Source organism: Phodopus roborovskii, unplaced genomic scaffold (assembly GCF_943737965.1).
Source record: "Phodopus roborovskii unplaced genomic scaffold, PHOROB, whole genome shotgun sequence".
Taxonomy (NCBI): Eukaryota; Metazoa; Chordata; class Mammalia; order Rodentia; family Cricetidae; genus Phodopus; species Phodopus roborovskii.
In genome coordinates this window covers 4,780,643-4,806,172 of record NW_026126407.1, presented here as the reverse complement: position 1 = coordinate 4,806,172, position 25,530 = coordinate 4,780,643, and the positions used below count along the sequence as shown (strand labels likewise).

Below are 25,530 nucleotides of genomic sequence, written 5' to 3'. Positions count from 1 at the left end.
TGCTGTCCCTTAAGAGTTTCATAGTACTTTACACATACGCATTACCAACAGGCAGGGTGGCTTCTGGCCTTTGTAAATAACTTGTATTTTTTCAGTCCTAACTATTTGAAAGATGTATTTAGATCTATCTTAATTTAAATCTAAATATGAGATTCATATTGTGTAGTGTAAATTCTTAGTCAAGTGAGCCTCCAAGAGTGTTGGTCTTTGTTCTTAAGACTTTTCAAGGACCTGGTGGTGGTGGTGGTGTATGCCTTTAATACTAGCAGTAGACTAGGTACTAGGGAGGCAAAGGCAGACAGATCTCGAGGACAGCCAGGACTCCACAGAGAAACCCTGCCTCAGAAAACCTTTAAAACCAAAGACTTTTCAAGGACCTGATGACTTGTCTGGTTAGCACTGAAGGACATTCAGGTGCTGCTGGTCTTGATACCTAGAAGTCTAGCATTAGGAAGGTGGACACAGTGGAATAACCAGTTTAAGGCCAGCCTGGGCTAGGAAGCCATGGAAAGGGTCACAGGTAGGTGTGTTGCTACTGGGTGTTGAGTGAACCTCACTTTTTCTTTTCCTTTCTTTTCTTTTCTTTTTGAGACAGGGATTCTCTGTGTAGCCCTGGCTGTGCTGGATTTCACTCTGTAGACCAAGCTAGCCTTGTAGCCTTGAACTCAAAGATGTGCCTGCCTCTGCCTCTAGTACTGAGATTAAAGGTGAACTCCATCAGATTCACCCTCTGTCCTTTTTAATTTTAATTTTGGTTTGGGGTTGGTTTTTGTTGTTGTTTTTGTGTTTTGTTTTGTGAGACAGTTTCTACATAGCATTGGCTGTCTAGGAACTTCTTATTAGATTAGGCTGGCCTTGAATTTACATAACTCTTCTAGCCTCTACTATCTAAGGGCTGGGATTAAAAGTATGCACCACCATATTAGTCCTTTGTCTTTTGGGCGGGGTGTTATTTGTTGTTGTTTTTTGAGAGGGGCTCAAGACAGGTTTTCTTGTGTGTAGCCCTGGCTGTCCTAGAACTCTGTGTACCAGGCTGTCCTAGAACTCAGAACCACTTGCCTTTACCTCCCAAGTGCTGGTATTAAAGGCATGCACCACCACTGGCTCCTTTGTCCATTTTTAAGTGAAATTAAAAAAAAATATATATTGTCATTACTGGTAATCAAACCAAAACCTTACATTCTACTACTGAGCTACATCCCAGTTGTTTATTGTTATTATTATTTGTTGGATTATGAGAGATCAAGATATAAGTCCCTTATCAGATGTATGATTTGCAGATGTTCTCTCATTCTGTTGGGTGTCTTTTCACTTCCCTTAACTAACTCTCTCTCTCTCTCTCTCTCTCTCTCTCTCTCTCTCTCTCTCTGTGTGTGTGTATGTGTGTGTGTGGTGTGTGGTGTGTTTTGACTGTACATATGTCTTTCTGTATCATGTGTGTTCGATACTCATGGAGGCCAGAAGAAGGTTTTGGATCTCTTGGGAGTGTTAATTACAGACCATCATGAACTGCCCATGTGGCTGTTTGTAACTGAAACCTCTATAAGGTTTGTTATACATGTGGGTATATGAGTGCATATCAAGTCTGTATGAAGACCAAAAGAGGACATCAGATCTCCTGCAACTGGAGTTGTAGGATATTGTGAGCCACCCATTTGGGACATGGAAGAAGCAGCAGTAGGTATGCTTCTCCCCTATCCCTCTTCGGGTTTGGCTTTTCTCTGTGTAGACCAGGCTGGCCTCAAACTCACAGAGATCTGCCTGCCTCTGCCTCCAGAGTTCTGGGATTAAAGGCGTGTGCCACCACAGCCTGGCTTGTAGGTTTGCTTAACCAATTCTCATAAAGGAAGGTAGGTAGGTGTGTGTGTGGGGGGGGTGTGTTTAATTATTTGTTTTACGTATCCAGCTGTTTTTCCTGCATGTGTGTCTGTGTACCTTGTGTGTGATACCCACAGAAGCCAGGAGAGGGTGATAGATCCTCCAGTCCTGGAGTTACAGATGCTGGTAAACTACTTGTAGGTGCTGGGAATTGAACTCAGGTATTTTAGAAGAGCAGTCATGTTCTCAATCACTGAGCCATCGCTTGAACTCCAAGCATGAAACTTTAGTTGCTTTAATTTGATTGGTAAAGTTGGCATTGGAAATAGCTTCATGTCAGTTAATGTTAGGTTTTTTGACCTGGTTAACAAGATCAGAGTCATTTGTGCCCCGAAGCATACTTACTTGTTTCTATAGATCTTTATGTAAACTTAGGTAGTAATAAATAGGGCCAGGTGTGGTGGTGAGTGGTTCCTTGTAGTCTCAGCAGACTATAAGGGAGGCAGAGACAGGAGAAATCAGATCGGGTCCGTTTTGGCTATGTGAGACCTTGTCCTAAAAAAAGGTAAAAGACAAACAAAAGGATAGTAAATAAAAAATCAGATTGTAGAGATATTTATTTGCCTGAAGGTTTTATGTAGCTCATAGAATCAAGAGAATTTTTTCTACCTTGACATGCAGGTATCATTTTAAGAGAGGTGAGCTACATCTTTTTCTTTTGCAAGTGAAAAAATAGAAAGAGAGGGCACTAAATGCATGCTTTTGGCTATGGGTAACAATGGTAATCCATCTCTGAACTTGTCTTTAAAATCCAGTGCATGCACATTTCCTGGGGTGTGTGGTTAGAGGGGCCACTCAGTGGGACATTCTCCTTAGGCTTCTGGTAGCTCTTAGAGCATTTAATACAAGCTTCTTAAAAACCGGAGCCGGGCGTTGGTGGTGCATGCCTTTAGTCCCAGCACTCAGGAGGCAGAGGCAGGTGGATCTCTGTGAGTTTGAGGCCAGCCTGGTCTGCAGAGCTAGTTCTAGGACAGGCTCCAAAGCTACACAGAGAAACCCTGTCTTAAAAAACAGACAAACAAACAAAAGAAACCAAAGACAAACAGTATTGGATTTTTAAGTTTTATTTTGTTTAATTGGAGTGGGGAGGGGTGCTTTCACTACCTGTGTGAAAATCAGCCTACAACTTGAGGGAGTCAATTAATTCTGTCTACCATGTAGGTCCCAGGGATCAAACTTGGGTCATCAGGCTTGATGGCCAGAGCCTTTTGCCTATTGAGTCACTTCTCTAGCCCCAGTAATCTTGCTTTAAGATGCTAGAATTCCAAATCCACAGAATGGATAATGAATTAAAATAAAATTTCTCATATCTTATTCCTCAACCTTTCTTCCCCCACCTCCCACACCACTGGGTTCCTCCTTTGACTTAAGGGCCCCAGGGATTAATCTAGCTGCATTGGCATTCACACAGGTGACACTTATAAGAGCACCTCTACATAATGCCCGCCTCCCAAGAGACACAGGATAGGAGTACAGTTGTCCCCATGCCAGTTTCCTGAAAGAGAAGGACATTGTATTCAGTACAAGTCCTAGACCAAATTTCCGAAAGGCACTTTGGTGTTGCTGATTTGTCATCATGCCCAGGACACATGCGCAGGTCACTTGTAAGCAGTTAGGAAGAATGAGATGGTGACTGTTTTTCCTGCCTGCTATTTCCGGCTATCAGAACTCTTGTCCTTTGAAGCTTAAGACTGTTTCTAAATGTAGGGCTCAGCAAATGAAAACTAAGGTGAGGTTTTAGCACATCTCTGTAGTAGGAAAAGTTGAGAATGAGCTAGAAGTTAATTGATTTTAATCCATCAGTAAGAAGGAACCAAAATCACTACCACATAAAACAGTTGTTACATTCACAATAAGCAAATTCTCAAGTAATGAAATACTTAAGCCAGTCTTTCAGAGTTCTCTTTCCATTTACTGTCCTACTGAATGAACATTCACTAAAGGACTTGAAAACCACTGGCTTTTTCTCTTGCTCCTCCGGCATGATTACAAGTGAGAGGCATGCAAAATAACATTGGCTGGGAACAGAAATGCTACATGGGTTATTCTATGGTACACTTTTTAAAAGATTTTATTTATTATGCACACAGTGTTCTGTCTGCATGTATGCCTGCAGGCCAGAAGAGGACACCAGATCTTATTACAGATGGTTGTGAGCCACTATGTGGTTGCTGGGAATTGAACTCAGGACCTCTGGAAAAGCAGCCAGTGCTCTTAACCTCTGAGCATGGGGATAGTACCTTAACTAATACAGAATGTGCCTGCTCCTTCCCTCCCATAACATTTGCTTTCCTGTGTCACTTGGATATTTAATTTTTTCTTTTCTTTTTTTTTTTCCTGAAAATTTATATGGATATGGGCTGTCTCCCAAAAAAAATGTTTCCTAGTTTTGACAGGACAAAACACCACAGGAGTGCCAGCAAGTTAGGGAGTGCCAGAACCCAACACTATCATTCCCTGATCTGCTTTGTTGAGGCTGCATGAATGAATAAAAGAGGACTTTCCATGGGTTTAATTTTTAACCACAACCTGAAGACCATGCTCACTTCCAACTCTAGGCCAGGTGTGAACCTCTCAAAATTACTAACAAGCTTGAGTTTCAGGTGGAACCCAGCTTATAGCAACACCTGCATGCCTGAGTTAGAGGTTTTCACTCAGTTCTGAGCCATAAAAAGGTGGTTTTTTTTTGTTTTGTTTTTGTTTTTTTTTTTTTTGTTTTGCTTTTTTTTTGTCGTTTGTTTGTTTGTTTACTTTTTGTTTTCCCCTCCTGTGTTCTTTGTGCAAAGCACAGACGCTAGTAGAATACAGAGAACTCTGGGTGAGCTGGGATGAGGCCCTCTCTGCATTATGAAATCAGATAGCAGGGGCCTACCTGCTTGTGCTTTTCTCTCCCTACCATGGGCTTGTTTTGTTTTGTTTTGAGACAGGGTTTCTCTGTGTAGCACTGGAACTAGCTCTGTAGATCAAGCTGGCCATGAATTTACAGAGATTCACCTGCCTTTGCCTCCTGAGTGCTGGGATTAAAGGCAATCAATGTACCACCACTGCCCAACCCACTGTAAGCCAGGAACTTTTTAATTCATTCACTGAACCATCAGCTAGTATTCTGCTGTTTCCCTTTTCAGAAACATTAACATAAAACTTGATGGTGAACTTTTTCAATAGAAAATAATCAGTTACTGGTTTATAAAAATTGTACTCAATTAACCTCATTGGGTGTATCTGGAATAGGTTGGTTGCATATATTTCCTTTGATTTCTTTTAGAATTCTATCACTGCCTTGAGCTGTTTGATATTCACCTTGCTCTGTCATTTGTGATTACTTAGTCCTTCATCTGTGGTCCTGGTTTTGCCTGGCACAGCCCTTTACCTAGTGAATAAACAGACCTGGTTAACCCTGTTAATATCAGACAGCTGTGTAGAGTGTGGTTCTTTGGTATTGAAATAAGCTGTATGTTAGCAGAGTGTATGAGGTTAAGGTAAATAACTCATTTCTTAAATTTGTACATGCACAGATATCCCAAAAGTGGGCCAAAGGGAAAAATCATGGTTCTCTGTCTCTGAGAAGTGTATTCAGCTTCTAAATAGGTCACTGAGGTGTGATGGGAAGGGTTTGGAAGCCTGAATCAGCACTTAAGTGACATCAAACCACAAGAGCACAGCCTGACAGTGTGTCCTAAAGGATTGGGGAACTCTGAGGTTTATGAGTAGAATTGGGGGCTGGAGGACAAGCCCAATGCTGTAGAACCCAAATAATAGTTTTCTCTGTCAGAGGGTGGCAAATGAGGCAGAAGTCTCTGTAATATTAAGTAAAAACTTGCTTCCTAAATTGTTTTGTTTTTTGTTTTTTTCCAGCTTGTGCGTGCACACAAGCCAGAGCAGGAGGATTGGGGCCAGTCTGGGCTATATGAAAACAAAAAGATACTGTTAGTACTTTTTGTTTTCTAGGTCTTTTATAGAATTTTATATCCAGTATTAATAACCGGCTCAGGTTGCTGAGTTTTTTTCTGTATTATGATTGTGGTTTGGGTGACTTTTCCTTGGTCGTCCTCTAAAATTTGGTGACAGTCTAGGTGTGATAACTCACATCTGAAATCCCAGCACTTAAGAATCTGACCATCACAAGTTTAAGGCTAACCTAGGCCTGTTTCAAACAAGCAAAGCAGTATAGTACTTGGTTTTAGTTTTTCATACATCTGAGACTCTTATGAAATATACAGTTGTTCTTCCTGGCATTAAAATATTCTCCAAGAATATTAGAAAATTACTGTTGTCTGGTGGTGGTAGTGCACACCTTTAATCCCAGCACTCAGGAGGCAGAGGCAGGCAGATCTCTGTGTGTTTGAGGCCAGCCTGGTCTTCACAGCAAGTTCCAGGGCAGCCACAGTTATTTATACAAAAAAAATTCTGTTTTGAAAAAATAAAAGAAGAAAGAAAATTACTGTTGAGGCCAGAATGCTGACCCTTTTCCAAAGTTGGATAGGCAGTAGTGTCTACCAGAAGGTGAAAAAGTAAAGCCAACCCATCTATTACAAAGATGTAAGAATTTCGAGAACAGCCAGGTATATGGCATTGGGCCCATCGTAGCAGAGGCAAACACTGGCAGAACTCTAGGAGTCTCCCTGCCTCCTCCCTTCCTGCACAAACTTACAGTGCTATTATTCTCCAGGTGCCCTTTGCTAGGAGGATGCCACAAGCCAGTTCTACATAGAAGGCAATAAAACTTGGGGCACAGTCAGCTAGCTTGAAAGTATTGTGTGCCTGTGGAAGTGACGCAGCTAGCTAAGTTTCTCAATAGGGCATTTGTAGTTGCCTGGCACTTCATTGGTTTCCTTGTTAACACTGTCATTGAGGCTTTGCATGAAAAACCCACAGTCTTATACTTTTATGTACTTTGTGGCATTAGCTGTATTTGAATGGGTGGCTAGGCTAGTAAAGAATCACTCAGGCAGGTGGGTGGTGGTATTGTTGGTGACTGTTAAACACAGAATCCCTGTCTCAAGAAACAAAAAAACAAATCACTGAGACACCCATGACACTTTTTCCTCAGTATCCTCAATGTGGTGGTTTTCTTTGCTTTGAGAAGTAGGCATATTTGAAGATAACAGCCAGTGTCCACGCAGGTGTCCAGAAGAAGTTTGCTGCTTTTGCTGACACTTAAATTTCATTCCCTTAAAGTATGCAGTGTTACATTTGGATCTGTTGATAGAAAATTTTTATTTAATATTTTAAAATTAGTATACACACGAAGAAGGAATATTATGAGTTCAAGACCAACCTCAAGGCTGAACACATGCCTCAGTAGTAGAGCACTTGCCTAGCATTCCCAAGGCACACTAGTTTTAGTTTCCAGTATCACCCAAAAGCGATAGGAGCATGAATATGAGAATGAACAGCCTTAGGCTACATTAATCACACCATGTTTCAAAAGAATTTTCTTGTCTTACACAAGACAGGGTCTCATGTAAGCCAGCAGGGCCTAGAACTCATTGTAATGTGATGGGAGATGTCATTCTGTAAATATGTTTCTCATATTGGCTAATGAATAAAGCATTGTTGGCCAATAGGAAAGAAAGATAGGAGGGACTAGGAGACAAGAAGGAAAGAGGAAGGAGGAGTCAGCATTGAGAAAAGGGAGAGAACAAAACCGTCGGCCCCCCGCTCTCCATTAAGACCACATAGAAAATGGGTTCATAATTAAGACAGAGCTAGCTGATAAGAAACTAGTACCTGGCCAACAGCATTATATCAAATACAGAGTCTCAGTGTATTAATTGGGGCTGGTGCGGCGGTGGGACAAGACTGGCGGCGGGAGGAAAAACCTTACTCCTTACAGTAATGGCCAAGGGTAGTCTCGAAACCCTCATCTATCTGCCTTTACCTCCCAAGAGCTAGGATAACAGGCATGAATTACTGAGTCTGGTCTATGCAATGCTGGTGATTGAACCCACAGCCTTGTGCCTGCTGGGCAAGCACTTTACCAACTAAGCTATATCTCTAACCTGAAGAATCTTTTTAATTTTTTAAAAAGTTTAGCTGGATTGGGAGGCAGAGGCAGCCTGGTCTGCATAGTAAGTTCCAGGACAGCCAGGGCTATACAAAGAAACCCTGTCTGGTGTGGTGGTGGGGGGGATGGTTTAGCTGGGTATAGTGGCATATAACTCTTAATCCTAGCACTCAGGATGCAGAGGTATATATCTGTGAGTTGGAGGCCAGCCTGGGCTGCATAGTGAAACCCTGTCTCAAAAAGAGAAAACTTCAGTAGTTGTGTGTGGTATGTATGAGCACATGCCATGTTGCATACATGGAGACTAGACAACATCTTTAAAGAGCTGGTTTCTCTCCTTCCATCAAGGGTTCTGAGAATGGAACTTAGATTGCCACTATTGCATTACAAGTGCTTTTATTCTGAGCCATCTCACAGGCTCAGATATATATTTTTTACATATGTATATGTGTGTATGTATTTAATTTTTAAAAAATTATATATTCTTATGTGCATTGGTGTTTTGCCTGCATTTATGTCTGTGTGAAGGTGTCATATCTTGGAGACAGTTGTAAGCTGCCATGTGGATGCTGGGAATTGATCCTGGGTCCTGGAAGAGCAGTCAATGCTCTTAACCACTGAGCCATTTCTCTAGCCCATATATATATATATATATATATATATATATATATATATATATATTTTTTTTTTTTTTTTTTTTTTAAAGTTAAACTTTACCTATTGCCCCTTAGCTTTCCCAGGTCATACCTGGTTTAAGCATATTTTCTGAAAAGGCATATTTTTCTTTCACTTTTTTTTTTTTCCCAGAGATTGGATTTCTCTGTATTATTTTGGAACCTGTCCTAGAACTCGCTCTGTAGACCAGGCTGGCCTGGAACTCACGGATATCCATCTGCCTCTGGCTTTCGAGTGCTGGGAATAAAGGTGTTTGCCACCAACGCCCAGCTCTCCTTTTTTTTTTTTTTTTTTGATTAGAAAATAGGTTATAGGTTTCTTTTTATTTTATGGGTATGAGTGTTTTGCCTGTGTGTATGTGTGTGTGCCACATGTTTGTCTGGTGCTTGTAGAGGTGTCAGATTCCCCTGGAATTAGAGTTATAGACAGTTGTAAGCCACCATGTAGAGGTTGGAATCCAAACCTAGGACTTCTACAGAGCAGTAAGTACTCTTAACTCCTGAGCCATCTTTCCAGTCCCAAAAGGCTTATTTTCAGAAGGACCCAGAATCCTCTTATAGATCAGGATAGCTGCTGTGAGGCTGAAATGTGATTGTAGTTTTGTTAGCGGTCATCTTGCCCCCTTTTGACTAGTGCCATTTTTGTGCGTATGTGTGTGTTTGTACCAATTTCTGGGCCAGCCTAGGCCAGCAGTGTCAATCTGAGAATAATTCTAAGCCTATATTTATTATCTTTACTATTGGTTTTTATGTTCCTAAATATAATTAGGGGATTTTAATCTTGTAGTAGTAGATATCAGATGGATAGATGAGAGTCATGAACTATGAAATTAAAAACCAAAACTGCCTAGTGTTACTTGCTTGGTGAATACCACCTCTCACACCAAAACAAGGCAGGGCATCCACCCGGTGTTTTCAAATCTTCTCTGAGTCTGCCACTTTATTTCAACTGAAACAGCTATGAATGACTTAGAAAGCTCAAATTCTGGAAATTGATGGTTTTTCGCAGAAGGGACCCTACCTGTTCATATGTGACTGACTCTTTAGCAAGCTCAGGGGAGAAGAGAGGTTTTAGTCTGCCTGTGATTGTACAGGGCCTCCATTAGGTATTTGTGTTAAATCTATTAATTATTTGTATTAAATCAAACATTCAGTCCACAGAGAAATGGAGTTTCATTTTTTTCCTTGAATATTTCCATCCCTTTTGTCTATACTAATACTTTGGTTAAGTGAGATTTTTCATTGTTTCTCAGGCTGTCATTGACTCCAGTTTTATGCCATTGTTGCTTAGATCAGTGATCTCACTTTCTTTCCTCTTTTTATCTGCTTCACTGTCTCCTTCCTATGTTCCTGTGCTCCCCTCCCCCTCACTTCTTGTTCCATATTGGGAAACTGCTTGTGCTGGATGGATAATTAACAGAATGCTGTGGAGCAACAGGTCCCACTGGTGGTGACTGAAGTGAACGTTAATGTTGAACAGGTTCACGTGTTTTAATAGGACAGAGAAATGTGTGCAGTTAGACTCAGATCAATGACACTGGGATAGGACTTGAAATAGATGCTCTTAATTAGAGTCAGGAACCATGACAACTATTAGCGTCTTCTATTTGTGGTGGTGAGCTGCAGCCTCATTAGAGAAGGAAAGCCATTCTACATTAAAACTGGACTGTAAGTTGGGATCATCTGCTTTGGACTTTGAATCTTAGAGAAGTCTGTCAGTGTAGCCATTGCAGTGTCCCAGTGAGGAATGTCTGTAGTTTTTTCTGTATGTCCAGACATTGACCAGTCTAGGCATTCTCATGAGTAGTAAAGTCATTTGGGTCATTTGAACTGGTTCATGGAAATCTAGCTATGTTGGTGTTGCACAGCAGAGGTTGGCTTTAAAAGAAGTATTGGTTTTGGCCAGGTGTTATGGCACATGCCTTTTAGTAGGCAGAGGTAGGTAGATCTGTGTGAGTTCCAGGTGATCCAGTGCTACATAGGGAGATCCTGTCTCAAAAAAAAAAAGGTTTTAGTTTTGAAAAATTAATATCCATAATTAACTTTCTAATTGGTTGATATATAAGTAATAACACTATGGGGCTTGTCTGGCCTAACAGAAAGCTATACCAAGATCAAAAAACCTATCTTTAGTTGCATATGCAACCTATGAGTACTCAGACCTTTAATATGTGCACACACTTGCAGAGGTTAGCAGTCACTGGTTGTTATTCATCCAACTAAGCTGGTTGGCAGGGAATCCACCTGTCTGCCTTCCCAGTGCTGAGGTCCCACGTATGCACCATCACAGCCAGTTTGGTCTTTACCTGAATGTTAGATTAACTCAAGTCCTCAAGCTTGTTAAGTGCTTTACCAACTGAGCTGTCTCCCAAACTCCCAATGTTATTTTAAAGCCAGAAAATGAAGTAGAGTTCTGGCTCTATTTTGGCTAAAGAGTCACTGGTTTTCCAAGAAAGATAGCCCAGGTACAGAGGACAACTGTCATAGTACTTCAACCTTCCTTAGAACATGGATGGGGGGGGGGTCTCTAAGAGTTAAGATGCTACAGTACTTTTGGTATCCATGCATCCATCTAGGAAATATGTCCCTGCTACCAGAGCCTTTTCTTTCTGAGATCATTACTACTGGCTGGATTACCATTTACTGAATAGCTATGAATGATAAAGAGAGTTTGCTATCCACTGAAGTATCAGATGACTTTATGTGTCTACATGTAAGAACTGATTCGTTCTTTAGTAGATATGGTACTATTACTGGGGACCCTTTTTCCTCTGCCTATAATCTCTGGGGGGGGGGGGGAAGACCCTGTCTGAAATCCCAACACTTAGCACATTGCCTGGTATAAGTATCCAGTAAATGTCTGAGTGGGCAAATAAACTTATCTGATCTTCCCCCTGTATCTGTTTGGGTAGATAGGTAGATGGTCAGTTGTGTGGTACTTTACTGTGCTGGTGAGTAAACAGTGGGAATTGGTGGTGAGGAAAGCACTTGGCTTGGAGCTTAAGGTCCTCTGCTAGGCATTCCACTGTGTCCTCAGAAATAGGAGGAGTGCTGAAGGTTCTTTAAAAAACCACTTGGTCCTTCTGGTCCCAGGAGTTTCATTTGGGAGCTCAGGTTACTGTGCAGACATGGCCAAGTCCAAGAATCACACCATATGTAACCTGTCCCAAAAGAGCTACAAGAAACCCCTATCACAAAGATAAGAATCTCTAAAGAAATTGACCCCAAGTTCCTGAGGAACACGGCTTGCCAAGATACACAAGTAGGGCCTGAAGAAGATGGGTCAAACAATGCAAAGGCAATGACTACACATGCTAAGACCATCAAGACCCTTGTGAAGCCTGAGATTAAGCCCAAGATGCCAAAGGACCCCAACCTCAAGCTCTGCTGACTTGCTTTCATTGGCCACCCCAACTTGAAATGAGGGTTTGTGGCTGCTTAGCCAAGAATCACAGGCTATGCTAACTAAAGGCTAAAAGCCCAAACAAAGGCCAACACTAGCTAGTTCCAGTTCAGGCCCGCATTTACCCGCTATAAATGCCCTGTAGAAAGGGTCTGTCTTCCAGTGTGAAGATACATGGACAAGTATGACCCTGTTCCATAGAAGTCTGGTTGCTTTTATGAATAAACATTTGAGGTAGCTCTGTTCTCTGTTTAAAAAACAAATAACAGCTGGTTGGTGGTGGTGCACACCTTTAGTCCCAGCACTTGGTAGGCAGAGGCTGGTGGATCTCTGTGAGTTCAAGGCCAGCCTGGTCTATAGAGCGAGTTCCAGGAAAGCTAGGGCTGTTGCACAGAGAAACTCTGTCTCAAAAAAAAAAAAAAAAAAAAAAAAAAACAAAACAAAAACAAAAACAAAAAAACAAGAATACTTTTGGGGCAGGGCTGTGGTGGCACATGCCTTTAATCCTAGCACTTGGTAGGCAGAGGCAGGCAGATTTCTGTTAGTTCGAGGCCAGCCTGGTCTACAAAGCTACACAGAGAAACCTTGTCTCAAAAATAAAAAAAGAAAAGAAAAAAGAAAACACTTGGTTTTAAGCAAGATGTGTTTGTGTTTATTCCTGTACTCTTAGCTCTTGGGAAGTGAAGATGAGAAGATCAGAAGCTCATGTAGTAAAACGTCATGAGACTCTTAAAGAGCAGCTCCATTTCAAAACTTAAGAGCCAAGAAACTTCAGGTTCTAATTCTGCTACAGACTGGCTTCATAGTTTTAGATATGTCAAGTCCTCATGTGTGCATTGAGAATAAAAATTATTCCAGTGTTATAATGAAGATCAAATGAGACCATATGAAACCAGATGTGGTAGCTTACACCTTTACTCAGATGGATGTCTGAGTTTGGGGCTGTCCAGTGCTACAAAGTGAGACCCTGGGGAGGAGGCAAGGAGGGAGGGATCTTCTAAAACACAAGACATAACATGAACATTTCTCGGCCATTTCTAGGCTGTGGTGATTAGGAGTCATATTGATGTCTTTAGGCAGCACTAGCTTGTTATAATGTTTTCATTGCTGCACAGCTGAAACTGATAGAATAAACTCAAGCATTATCAGAACGAACTTTCAGTGATTTCCTTCTGTGAAGGATGGCCTCCAGTACCCTGTCTTAATTAGTATGCAGAAGTGGGGTAGGGAAGAACCTTGCATCCATATTTACAGTTTACAGACTTGCACACTAAATTAGTGGAATCACCATTCTTTTTCAAACTCCATTTTATGTATTCATTTATTTTTGGTTTTTTTGAGACAGGGTTTCTCTGTATTGCTTTGGAGACTGTCCTAGAACTAACTCTTGTAGACCAGGGTGGTCTTGAACTCACAGAGATATGCCTGCTTCTGCCTCCTAAGTGCTGGGACTTAAAGGTATGCACCACCAACGCCCCACCATTTTACTTATTATATGAGTGTATGTTGTTCTTAAGTGATCTTTTGAAAACCAACAAGGAGCTACTCATCTAGCATGCAGGGGACCCTGGGTTTGCTATTCATCATGGCAGAAATGAGGAGAAAAGTAGGGGTGAGATGGTTTGCGAGTGAACTTTGACACCCATATCTCCTCATTGTTTTGTGGCTTAGAAAGCATGAGCAATTTCATATGTGATTTGACCACAAAAACAAGTGCCTGCCAAATTGATGGTGTTTCCTGTCTTCGGAGTGGTTGGGCTCACTTCCTGTAAGTGTATTCTGTCAGTATGTGCCCTTGCACCTTTTTAGACACAGTGCTGTGAGGAATCAGAATTCTCAGAGAAAACTTTTTAGAAATAATACCTCACTTCATAGAATTCCTCAAAAGATAAGGAACTCTGGCTGAAGGACTGGGAGAAGACCTGAGTGGTTGTGGCTTATGACACTAAATGAGTAGAGATAGGCTGTGTAATAAGCCAGCAGTAGTGAAGTACTTGCCAGTACTCCTCCACAGTAGTGAAGAGCTTGACATTTTTATTTATTTATTATTTTTGGTTTTTCAAAACAGGGTTTCTTTGTGTAGCCTTGTCTGTCCTGTAACTGCTCTGTAGACCAGGCTGGCTTTGACCTCACAGAGATCCGCCTGCCTCTGCATCCTTAGTGTTGGGATTAAAGGTATGCACCACGAAAAAAATTTATATTTTGATGCAGTGGTTCTCAACCTTCCTAATGCTGTGACCCTTTAATGTTGTGGTGACCCCAACTATGAAGTTATTTTCATTGCTACTTCATAACTGTAATTTTGCTACTTTTAGGAATCATAAATATCTGATATGTTACTATCAAAGAGGTAATAACCTACAGGTTGAGAACCACTGTTCTGAAGGATGAGGAAGGGTACCATTGAAGGTACCTTTTATGTATTGTAATCTGTGGGCTGTGAGAGTATGTGTCTGTCTGTGTGCGTGTGTGTCCATGTGTCCTTCTATACACCAAAGAATAATTTGCAGGAGTTTGCTCTCTCCTTCCAACATGTGGGTTTTAAGGGATGATTAAGTTAAAATAGTCAGGCTCAGAGGCATCAAGTGCCTTTACTGGCTAAGTCATCTCATTGGCTGGGTTTATTGGGGTAGACTGGAGGGGATGGAAGTTGAGACAGAGCCTCTCACTGTGTAGTTCAGGCTGACCTCAAAATCACAGTGGTCCTCCTGCCCCCAGCCTCCTTAATACTGGGATTATAGGTGTGAGCCATCAGGCCTGTCTTTGAAGGGCTTTTTAATCTGAAGAGTGATAGGATTAGAATAGGTGGGGGGAGCTTTTTGAAACTGCCTGCTCCAGAATTGTTGTAGATAGTTCTGCCAACAACATTGAGAATCAACTGAATCACAAAGTTTGCCCAATAAACATTGACATCTTGGCAACAAATCTAAGCCCATACCAGCTTTCCTTGTCCTTCTCTGCTTTCATATTTGATATAGGGTATCTTAGTACAATGCCAGCAGACAGATGAAAACAGACTTAGGAGTAAAGGACTTCAGGGTAAATTTTTCTATGACAGCTGTTGAAGCATTCATTTATTTCATTATTTTGTGGTTTGTTTAGAAATATAGTAGAAAGAATTGGGGAAGAATTTACAAGTAATGTTCACTTGTGATCCTTTAGGGCTTGGAGATCTGTCTCAACAGGCCACTCTGTCACTGGTTTCTGCTTGGTGGAATTCCTAGAGATTCCACTAAGCAAACAGGAAGGAGGGAAGCAGTGAGCTATAGAGCAGTGGTGTGTGTCTGACATGCAGACCCAGAGCTCCAGGGAAACATGGCACAGCAGGAGCACAGAAAGCTTACCAGGACAGGTGCTCTGTGAGGAGGAGCAGAGCACTAAGCGCTAGGAAATTAAAGCCAGGCCTAGTATAGATGAAAATGTTCCTCCCCCTCCCCCTTCCATATTTCTCATATTTTTCTAGCATTCCAACTAGGTGACTCCTAAGAACCAAAGGCAGGAAGTTTTAGAGCATGAGTATGGATGCAGCCTTGTTCTGTACAGCATGATTTTCAGACTGTTCCACATGATCACCTTAAGGGCATGACTGTGACACAAATTACTAAGTCCTAGAGTTTTCTTCTCTTTCTTTCTAGAACAAAACAAAAACAACACCAGGGTTAAACTTGTTCCAAGGATGACCTTTGAACACATGATCCCCCCTGCTTCTACCTCAGGATTCCTGAGATTGTAGGTGTGCACCCCACAACTGTTTATGTATACTAGACAAGTACTCTGCCAACTGAGTTATGTTCCCGGGCCAGAAGTTTCATTCCTAATGCATTTCTAGGTGCTACTGCTGCTGTTTAGATGGGAATCATACTTCTAGAACAAGATACCTGTTGTATGACCAATATAAACGTGACTCTTCTGGGAATTTGATAAACTCTTAATGTAACTTTAATGGAAATCAGTGCTCTACAGGGTCTGTGTGGTTCAGCCCTACACAGCTTGTATTTTGAGTTTTGTTTGGTCTGTGTTTTGCTTTGTTTTAAAGTAGGTTACATGAGCCTAGTCTAGTCTGTAACTTACTGTGTAGCTGGCATCATATTCAAAGCCTTCCTACCATAGCCTCCTGCATTCTGGGTATATGATATGCCTGATCTAGCTCTGGTTTTAATTCAGTCTTCATTTATTAAAAAAATGCAAGGAGGTGGGCTAGAAAGATGGCTCCGAAGTTGAGAGTACATACTGTTCTTTCAGAGGACCTGACTTTGGCTCCCAGAATTCATACCAGGGGGCTCATAACTGCTTGTAACTCCAGCTCCAGAGGATTCAGCACCCTCCTCCTTCTTTTTCTTTTCTTTTTTCTTTTTTGTTTGTTTTTTTGTTTGTTTGTTTTTCAAGACAGGGTTCTGTGTAGCTTTGGAACCTGTCCTAGAACTCCCTCTATAGATCAGGCTGGCCTCGAATTCAGAGAGCCACTTGTCTCTGCTTCCTGAGTGCTGGGATTAAAGGTGTGCCACCACCTCCTGACCATTTAGCACCCTCTTCTAGAGACTGAAGTCACTGGCACTCCATGCACATACCCAGAGACACTGAGAAAAGGAACTTAACTATTAGCAGGGAGAATAACATTCATGAATAGTCTAGAAAATGCTGATAGAGAAGCCATCATCTGGTAACCTATCAGTGTATAACAAACTACCAAAACTCAGAGACCCCCAAACAAACTAGTTATCTTAAAATTCTGAGCCTTGAACTGGGATCAGTTGGGTAGTTTTATGATGCATATGTAGTTGTTCAGGACCACAGTTATTTGGAGGCTTATCTAATCAGTTATGTCCAAGATGATTTATAGCAGTAGTTGGTATGGCCTGTTGGGATTCAACTAACGTGTTGATTGGAGTACCTCAAACCTCCTCCACGTGGCTTTCTTAGCATGACAGCAGAGCTCTGAGATAGAACATTCCAAACATAAAAGGTTGTAATCTATAGATTGCTTAAGGCTCAGGTTTGGAAGTTACAGCTTGTCACGTTGTTGCATTCTGTTTGTCAAGCCTAATTCAGGAGGAGGGCAAAGGACTACTTGTGGGTGGGGAACAAAGCAAAGCTATGGAGCTTACCATGGGCTGCCTAGAACAAGTTTTAAGAATGAATAGTTGGGGAGGTATAGCTTTCCTGGCAGAAGAGTATTGCAAAAGAAGAAATGGCATGTGTTCACTAGGAGGCCTGTCAGTTTGGAATGGATTGTGTGGCAAGGTTCTGAACCACAAAGAAGAGGTTGGGTTTAGACCCAGACTTGTAAAACTGTGGAAGGTCTCTTGATGAGGCATAGTACAGAATTTGGGAATGACTCTTCAGGCTTTCAACTACACGTTATTCCTTTTCCTGTTAGCCTAGGATCAATAGCTGTAGATTCGGCTTCTCTTTCTCAGATGTGAAAGGAATTTCACCCTTGAGGTGATGATAATGATTGTTAAATAAGTGTTTTGAAGGACATGAGAATTCTAGCAGTCCTCCAGAACTGGCCACAGTAGTAGTTTAGGGACATGCAGCTTGTGCCAGATCTATTTTCAGCTGCATCCAAGGGTCAGTTACTTAGTCTTGCCCTTGTCTTCTCCCCACAGTAACCCTCCACTGAGTGAAGAGATGTTGCCTCCTGGGGAGTGGATGTGTCACCGGTGCACTGTTCGCCGAAAGGTAATAATGCTGCTTTCTGAAGGCTTCACTTAGAATGCCAGATCTAGAGCAGTGATACTTTAGAGTTAAGGGGCTTGATCCTAAGGGTGTGTTCATCCTTTCTTGTCCCTTCTAACACTGGAATCACCATACTCTGTCCCTGTTGACTGTAAGACCTAAAATTCCAGATATGGACTGTGAAAGACGGCAGAAGGGGTGTGTTAATTCAGTGAGCCATGTTTAGTCACTAGTGGCAGGCTTAGTCTGATTTTATTGACCTCTTAGGAAATAGCCTGAATGTGGCATCCTTATCTGTGACTCCAAAAAAAGAAGGCTGCTTCTCAGTTCCTTGAGGTCTCCATAGGCTTGGTTGGTTTTATTAGAAGAGTGGATTTTGAACCCCTCTGCCCTGATTGTCTGATTTCTCTTTGTTCTCCTTCCCTCCATTCTGTTAGTTCAGTGCTAAGTGAATTGTGAGCATTGGAACCTGTCCTGTAATGTGCTCTGTAGACCAGGCTGGCTTCAAACTCTTAGAGATCTGCCTGCCTCTGTCTCCCAAGTGCTGAGATCAAGTGTGTTGCCAGCCACCTGGCTACTTTGAAATTTGTTATGGATTGCAAAAGCTAAACTTTCCTTTAGCCAAAAAAAAAAAAAAAAAAAAAGGAAGTGCTGTGTATCCGCCAGGTTATATTAGATCCCACCTTTACATTAAGGGCTATAGATTAGGGCTTGTCTGTAGGCTACCCTACATTCTCCCCACACCAATTATATAACCAGAGACTTTTTTCCCTTTCTTTCTTTCTTTCTTTTTTTTTTTTTAATTATTTTTATTTTATGTGCATTGGTGTTTTGCCATCAGTGTTAGGTCCTCTGGAACGGGAGCTACAGAAAGTTGTGAGCTGCCATGTGGGTGTTTGGAATTGAACCCTGGTCCTCTGGTAGAGCAGTCAGTGCTCTTAACCACTTCGCCATCTCTCCAACCCCAACCAGAGAATTTCTTTTCTTGTGACTTCCCTGCTGTTTTCATGATCACAAAATGATGTTATGGTCAGTGACTTCCTCAGTTGCAGATACAGAATGAGTTAGTTCAGAGATTGTGGTAACTGTTTTCAACATTTAAGAAGAATGTGAACAAGAATGTGCACAATGGTTCCCATTAGAAAGCAAGCCAGAGCCCAGTCAGCACTAACCAGAGCTTTATGTAGTGTTGGAGCTGAGGTCTAAAACCAGGTTATTTATCAGGCTACAAAGCCCTTTTCTGTGCATCCCATAGAGCATGGCCTCTCTGTTCAGAAACTATGCAAAGAGCTAGGCTTAAAAGGTTTGGGATCAGCCAAGGAAAAGAGGTGAAAAGTTGTTGGTGCCTATTGTATGCCAGATGTTTTATAGTTATTCCACTTAATCTATGTAACTATCTAAGAATGTTGGTAGTAGATCTTAATTTTGGAAAGGAAGAAACTGAGGCTACAAAATATAGATTATTTTCCCAAGGACTCAAAGGAAAGAGCCAAGTTCGGAGACAAATTTTACCTCATTCTAAAGCTATTACCTCTGGAGTTCTCTGGAAACAGTGCTGTTTGTTAGGAATAGCATGCCTTTTTTTCTTGCGTAGGGCGTTCCTCCTGAGATACTGCTCTGACTCATCTTCACATAGACCTCTCTATCTAATGGTTCCAAATCTGCCTTGTCCACTATTACCACCACTCACTTTTGACCTCCAGTATTTACAGTGAAATAGATTGAAATGCACATCCTTTGGGGCTCATGAACTCCTGATGGTCAGTCCCATTATGACTCCTAGTGGAAGCTAGGTCTATTCCCAGTTCAGAGCCATCCATGCCTTTCATATATGCAGTCCTTTTATTGCCACCATATCCTAAGAGGAAAAAAGATTTAGTATTTTCACTTTGCAGATGGATAAATTTTCTGAATTGCCTAGGGTCCAACTAAATGGAGATTAGTGTGACATTTCTTGGGTTTTTGAGTCTTAGGAATGTATTGTCAGCTGTCCAGTCCCACTAAGTTCACTGTATTCTTTTCCCATCCCATGCCTTCTAGAAGTGTCACTTTTAGAGTTTCTAGTTAAGTCGGAAAGCCACAGCTTTCAGGCACCTGCTTGCTTCTTGTTTCTCTGCACGTGGCATTCGTGCCATGGCCCTTCATAAATGAGCTCTCCCTGCCTGTTTTACCTTTGGAGACTTTCTATGTTTTGAGCTATTTTCAAAACCTTTCAGTAGCTCAGGATGCATTTGTCACAGACAAATAAGTGTCAATGGCCTTTGTTTGCATTATGGTGTTCTTACCTACTCTCACTAAATTTGTCCTCACGGTGTTTAGTCTGTTAGCTGCTTTCCCTGTGCTTTATAGGTATAGAGGTGTTAAGTATCATAAATGAATTGCAATTATGACAGCTCAGCAATTAAGAGTACTGGCTGTTCTTCCAGAGGACCTGGGTTCAATTTCCAAAACTTACATGGCAGCTCTCAACTACAGTTTTGGATGATCTGAGGCCTTCTTCTGGCATTTATGTGTATCAGGCACATTCATGATACAAAGGTATACATGCAGGCAAAAATACTAATACACACGAAATAAAATGTAAAATACATATTTAAATTTTAATAGGCTGCTATCCCAGGTCCCAAGGTGGATAGTTCTGTGATTTACATGTAAGGGACTTTGTAATTTTCATATGTGGTCTAGCAGGACATTGTATACCCATCTCTATTTTGTTCTTTTCCTGATGGGCCCACCTATTCATTTGTGCAGAAACGAGAGCAGAAAAAGGAGCTGGGCCACGTCAATGGACTGGTGGACAAATCCAGTAAGCGGACTACATCCCCCAGCAGTGACACTGACTTGCTGGACAGATCAGCTAGCAAAACTGAACTCAAGGCCATTGCCCATGCCCGGATCCTGGAAAGGAGAGCCAGCCGGCCTGGCACCCCCACATCCAACGCCAGCACAGAGACCCCCACCTCTGAGCATAACGACGTCGATGAGGACATCATTGACGTGGACGAGGAGCCAGTAGCAATCGAGCCGGACTATGTGCAGCCCCAGCTGCGGCGGCCTTTTGAGCTGCTGATTGCTGCCGCCATGGAGCGGAACCCTACCCAATTTCAGTTGCCCAATGAACTGACTTGTACCACTGCACTACCAGGTTAGCAACATCATCATCATATCCCTCTCTTACCCTGGCTTCCCAAAGAGAAGTGCTGCCTGCAAGGTTTCTCCCTGAGACAACATCAAAGGTTTAATTGTTACAGTACTTCCATTTTCTGAGTCTTCTGTCTTCTTTCCTATTATTTCCCTGCATTCTTCTTCTTTTTAACATAATAAGTCAAGTATGGTGATACACATCAGTAATCTCAAAGCTTGGGAGGATAAGGCAAGAGGATCATGAATTTGAGGCTAGCCTGAGCTGCATATTGGGACTGTCTCAAAACATAAAAAGAGGGCTCAAGAAGGTGGCTGAGTGCTTTAGTGCGCTGGCTGCTTCTACAGAGGACTGAGGTTTGGTTCCTAGCACCAATATAATTTCAAGGAAGGTACCAGGGATGTGCATGGTGCACATATGTACATGTGGGAAACATTCATATGCATAAAGGAATAAATTTTTTAAAAATATTAGAAGAGGGACTAGAGAGATGGCTCATCAGTTAAGAGTACTTGCTCATCCCCAGTGGACTTGAGATCCATTCCCAGCACCCATATCAGGCAACTCAACAATTGTCTCCAACTATAGCCTCTGGAACCTGATACTTCTGGCCTCTGATGGTACCAGCACACATAAGCACAAACTGACATGCAGATACATAGATGCACATAACTAAATTTTTTATATTCTTAAACAAATGAAGAAATAAAGTTTAGGAAAATAGTTGGGTGATAGAGCTACTGTGCAAAAAAGGATTGGATTTGATCCCCAGCATCTCCTACCCTTTGCAGATAACTGCTCATTGGTTGTTTCTTGTGTATCATTCTGGAGAGAGAGGGTGTGTGTGTCTGTGTGTGTGTGTGTAAGTAAGTATGTACGTATGTATGCTTGTATTTTCTTCCTAAATAACATACTATGCAGACTGTTGCAATTTGTTTTTTGTTTTCTTACAATGCAGTCCAGCGGTTTTAACATTACTGTAGCATTTCATTAGGTTTTCCTAATGTACTATAATTAATTTAAAGTTTTCTATTCATTGCCATTTAAATTGTTCCTAATATATTTTCTAATTCATTTATTTTTATGTATATGGCTATTTTGCCTGCAAGTATGTCTTGTGCACCATGTATGTACTGGTGCCCACAGAAGCCAGAAGAGGGTATCAGATCCCCTAGGACTGGAGTTACAGATGGTTGTGAACCACCATGTTGGTATTGGGAATTTAACTTGGTTCCGAAAGAGCAGCCAGGCCCCTTAACCACTGAGCTATCTCTCTAGCCCCTCCTAATATTTTGTTACACATGTAGTGCTTCAGCAAATAACTTTGTAAATACATCCTTATGCACATAAAAGATGTGAATATCTGCAGGGTAAATTCCTAATATTAGGATTGCTAGGTCACAGTTTGCAATGGTAGGTTTGATGGCTGTTATTGTCCCTTTTACAAAGATAATCAAGTCATGGTTTCTATTTGATACTATGATGCTTCTAGATCCGTGCCCCACCCCACCCCTGAAAAAGTGAGATTGGCTAGGCACGGTCTTAAATGCTTGTAATTCCTGCCTCTGTGAGATGCAGAAGCAGAATTTCAAGAGTTCAAAGCCAGCTTGAGCTATGTAGTAACTTTGTACCAGCCTGGGCTACAAAGTGAGACCCTGTCTCAAAAAACAAAAGCAGACTGGGAAGATGACTCAGTGATTAAAACACTTGACATGCAATGTGAGGACTGGAGTTAATATCTTCAGAACCCATGTCAGCAGCCAGGTGGGCATGACAGCCTTCCTGTAATCCCAGATTGTGGGAGGCAGAGACAGAATAAGTTTGCTATCCAGTCAAACTAAAATGGTAAGCTCCAGAGAAGAGCCTGCCTCAGTATATAAAGTAGAGCACAATCAAAACATGACATCAACAGTATGCCTTCATATGTGCGCGGGCGCGCAATTTGGAAAACTTTAAAAGTACACTGCCAAGCGGTGGCAGTGCACACTAATCCCAGCACTTGGGAGGCAGAGGCAGACAGATCGCTATGAGTTCAAGGTCACCATGTCTACAAAGTGAATACCAGGACAGCCAGGTCTGTTAACACTGAGAAACCCTGTCTCAAAACCAAAACAAACAGACAAAAAACCGGCTTGTTTTTAATTCTGCCATGGGGAGACAGGGGAAGATGGATCTCTGAGCTATGAGACCAAGGCCAGCTGGGACTATATAGAGAAACCATGTATGTGAGAGGAGGGGGAATATGAATGAATGAATGAATGAATGTGGAAATATGCTACTATTAGGTAGCTCAGGTGGTAAAGGCACTTGCCATGCAAGCCTGATAACCTGAGTTTGATCCCTGGAACCCACATAAAAGTGGAAGTAGGGAAAGGTTATCCTCTGACCTTTACACATGTATATGGCACGTGTGCACTCCACCTAACCTATTTTTTTAAGGGTACATATAGCCATGCATATTAGTGCACACCTTTAATCCCAGCATTCTAGACATATTTAGGTTGCTACTATCATGTGTTTCTCATTATCTCGTATTGATAAAATGAGTGTGTTTCTGCCACAAAGCAGGAGACTTCTTTCTGTTCCTGGTCACCTTGTGTCTGTCTGCTTTCCCCCCCCTTTCTTTCTTACTCTTTTTTGTCACTTGAAACCAGCTCTAGGGTCCTCAGAAAGAAATCTGTCCCAGCCACGGCACATGCTTTTGCTTAGATCTGCTCCTTTCACTTAATGTATTCATATTCCAACAAGGAATGTGAAGCCAGGGACAGTTCAGCATCACCAGCTTCTTTTCTAGGTTCTAGCAAACGGAGAAGAAAGGAGGAAACCACAGGGAAGAACGTTAAAAGAACACAGCATGAGTTAGATCATAATGGTCTTGTTCCCTTGCCGGTCAAAGTCTGCTTCACGTGTAACAGGTATTTTTTTTTTTTTTTTCTATATCTATATTCAGCAAATAGAGTTATTTTTTTCCTCTTACCCTTGTACGTCCTATGTGTTAAATGTGGACAGCCCATATTCTGATGGTTTAAGCACACAGAACTAATTGACTGGCCACTTACTTGAATATGTCAGTAACAGATTACCTGGAGAATTAAGGTACAGAGCCAGGTGTATGATACATGCCTATAATCCCAGCGTGTAGGAAATGGAGGCAGTTTGGGGAGTTCAAAGCTAACCTAACCTCACAAGGCCCCACTCTTCTTTGAGGGCTTATTGGTTGATGGGAAGGGAGGTCATTTACTTGCAAGTTATCTTCTAACCTTGGCATCGGAGTTGTGGCACATGTGCATGCACGCACAAGCACACACACATGCACACACACCCCATATAAGTGTTAAGAACAAATAACTTTAAGCTCTGGGTAACAGCCATAAAAGAGATGAAACTCAGAGAGTTTTGGGAAGTTGAAGGTGAACATGACTAAAATGTATTATGAAACTGTTAAAGACTAGATAGACAATAAAAGGAAGCACGTGAGGCAAGTGCAGGCAAATTACTATGAGTTCAAGGCTGGCCAGAGCTATATAATGAAACCCTGTCTCAAAAAAGGAAAATCACAGATCACAATACACAAGTACTGTTAAGTTGGTAATGATTGTAGTAAGAATAGTTAGAATGAGAGGCCGGTGAGATGGCTTCATAGGTTAAGGTACATGATGGCAAGCCTAGCACCTGAGATCAATCCTGAGAACCTACATGGTGGAATGAGAGACTCAATTCCCAAATGAACACTGGCACACAGGCCTTCTTTCCCTCTCGACACACACAGAATGCTTGTTGCTGCTTTTTTTTTTTTTTTTTTTTTCTTTTCTTAAACAAGGTGTTTAGACTAGATGGCAAATTATTAAAGATAAATTTTGTTTGTTTTGTTTTTCAAGACAGGGTTGCTATGTGTATCTTTGGAGCCTGCTTCTGCCTCCCAAGTGCTAGGATTAAAGGTGTGTGCCACCACTGCCTGTCAATAAAGATAAATTTCAAAGTGGTATGGATAGCCATGGATGGCAGTTGGTGTGCTTTGAACTACACAACTTAAAAAGGCACTTGGCTACTTAAGTTACACAGCTGGCCTAAGACACTGGTTTCTATCAGATAGGTTCTCCTTAGTTATAAGAACCAGATGTTTCAATGCCTGAAGCTGGATATGTTGGCTTGAGTATGTTAGAAAAACTATATTATCATTGGAGCAGGATAGCAGGGGAAATTGCTGTCACAAAGGATGCTTGGAGGCTGAGGATATAGCATAATTGGTAGAGTGTTTGCCTGACATGGTTTGATACCTGTTATTACATAAACTCAGGATGGTAGTGCTAACTTATCTCAGTACCCAGGAGTTAAATACAGGAGAAATAGGAATTCAGGATCATTCTTAGCTGCATAGAGAGTTCAGCCTACATAATACTGTAGCCACAGCCACATCCTCAAAAAGAAAACAGTGGAGCTGGGCATTGGTGGTGCATGCCTTTAATCCCAGCACTGGGGGGCCGGGCACACAGGCAGGCAGATCTCTCTGAGTTCAAGGCCAGCCTGGTTTACAGGATAGACTCCAAAACAATACAGAGATACCCTGTCTCGAAAAACCAAAAAAGAAAAGAAAAAAGTGTTCGCAACAAAAGCTATGAAAAATTAGATGATAGTCAATTAGAACTACAGAACTTGGTGTATGTGGTGGTGCTTGCCTTTTTAATCCCAGCACTTGGGAAGCAGAGGCAGGCAGATCACTGTGAGTTTGAGGTCAGCCTGGTCTACA

The 25,530-nt window shown here is 41.7% G+C and overlaps 1 protein-coding gene across 1 annotated transcript in view; it reads left to right on the top strand.

Annotated features, from left to right (window-relative positions):
* Phf12 (PHD finger protein 12) overlaps positions 1 to 25,530 on the top strand; it is a 47,511-nt gene that overhangs the window by 8,557 nt on the left and 13,424 nt on the right. The window contains exons 3-5 of the mRNA XM_051179912.1: positions 17,572 to 17,644; positions 20,393 to 20,786; positions 23,578 to 23,698. Coding sequence (XP_051035869.1) covers positions 17,572 to 17,644; positions 20,393 to 20,786; positions 23,578 to 23,698 — 588 coding nt within the window. The remainder of the gene's footprint in view (positions 1 to 17,571; positions 17,645 to 20,392; positions 20,787 to 23,577; positions 23,699 to 25,530) is intronic.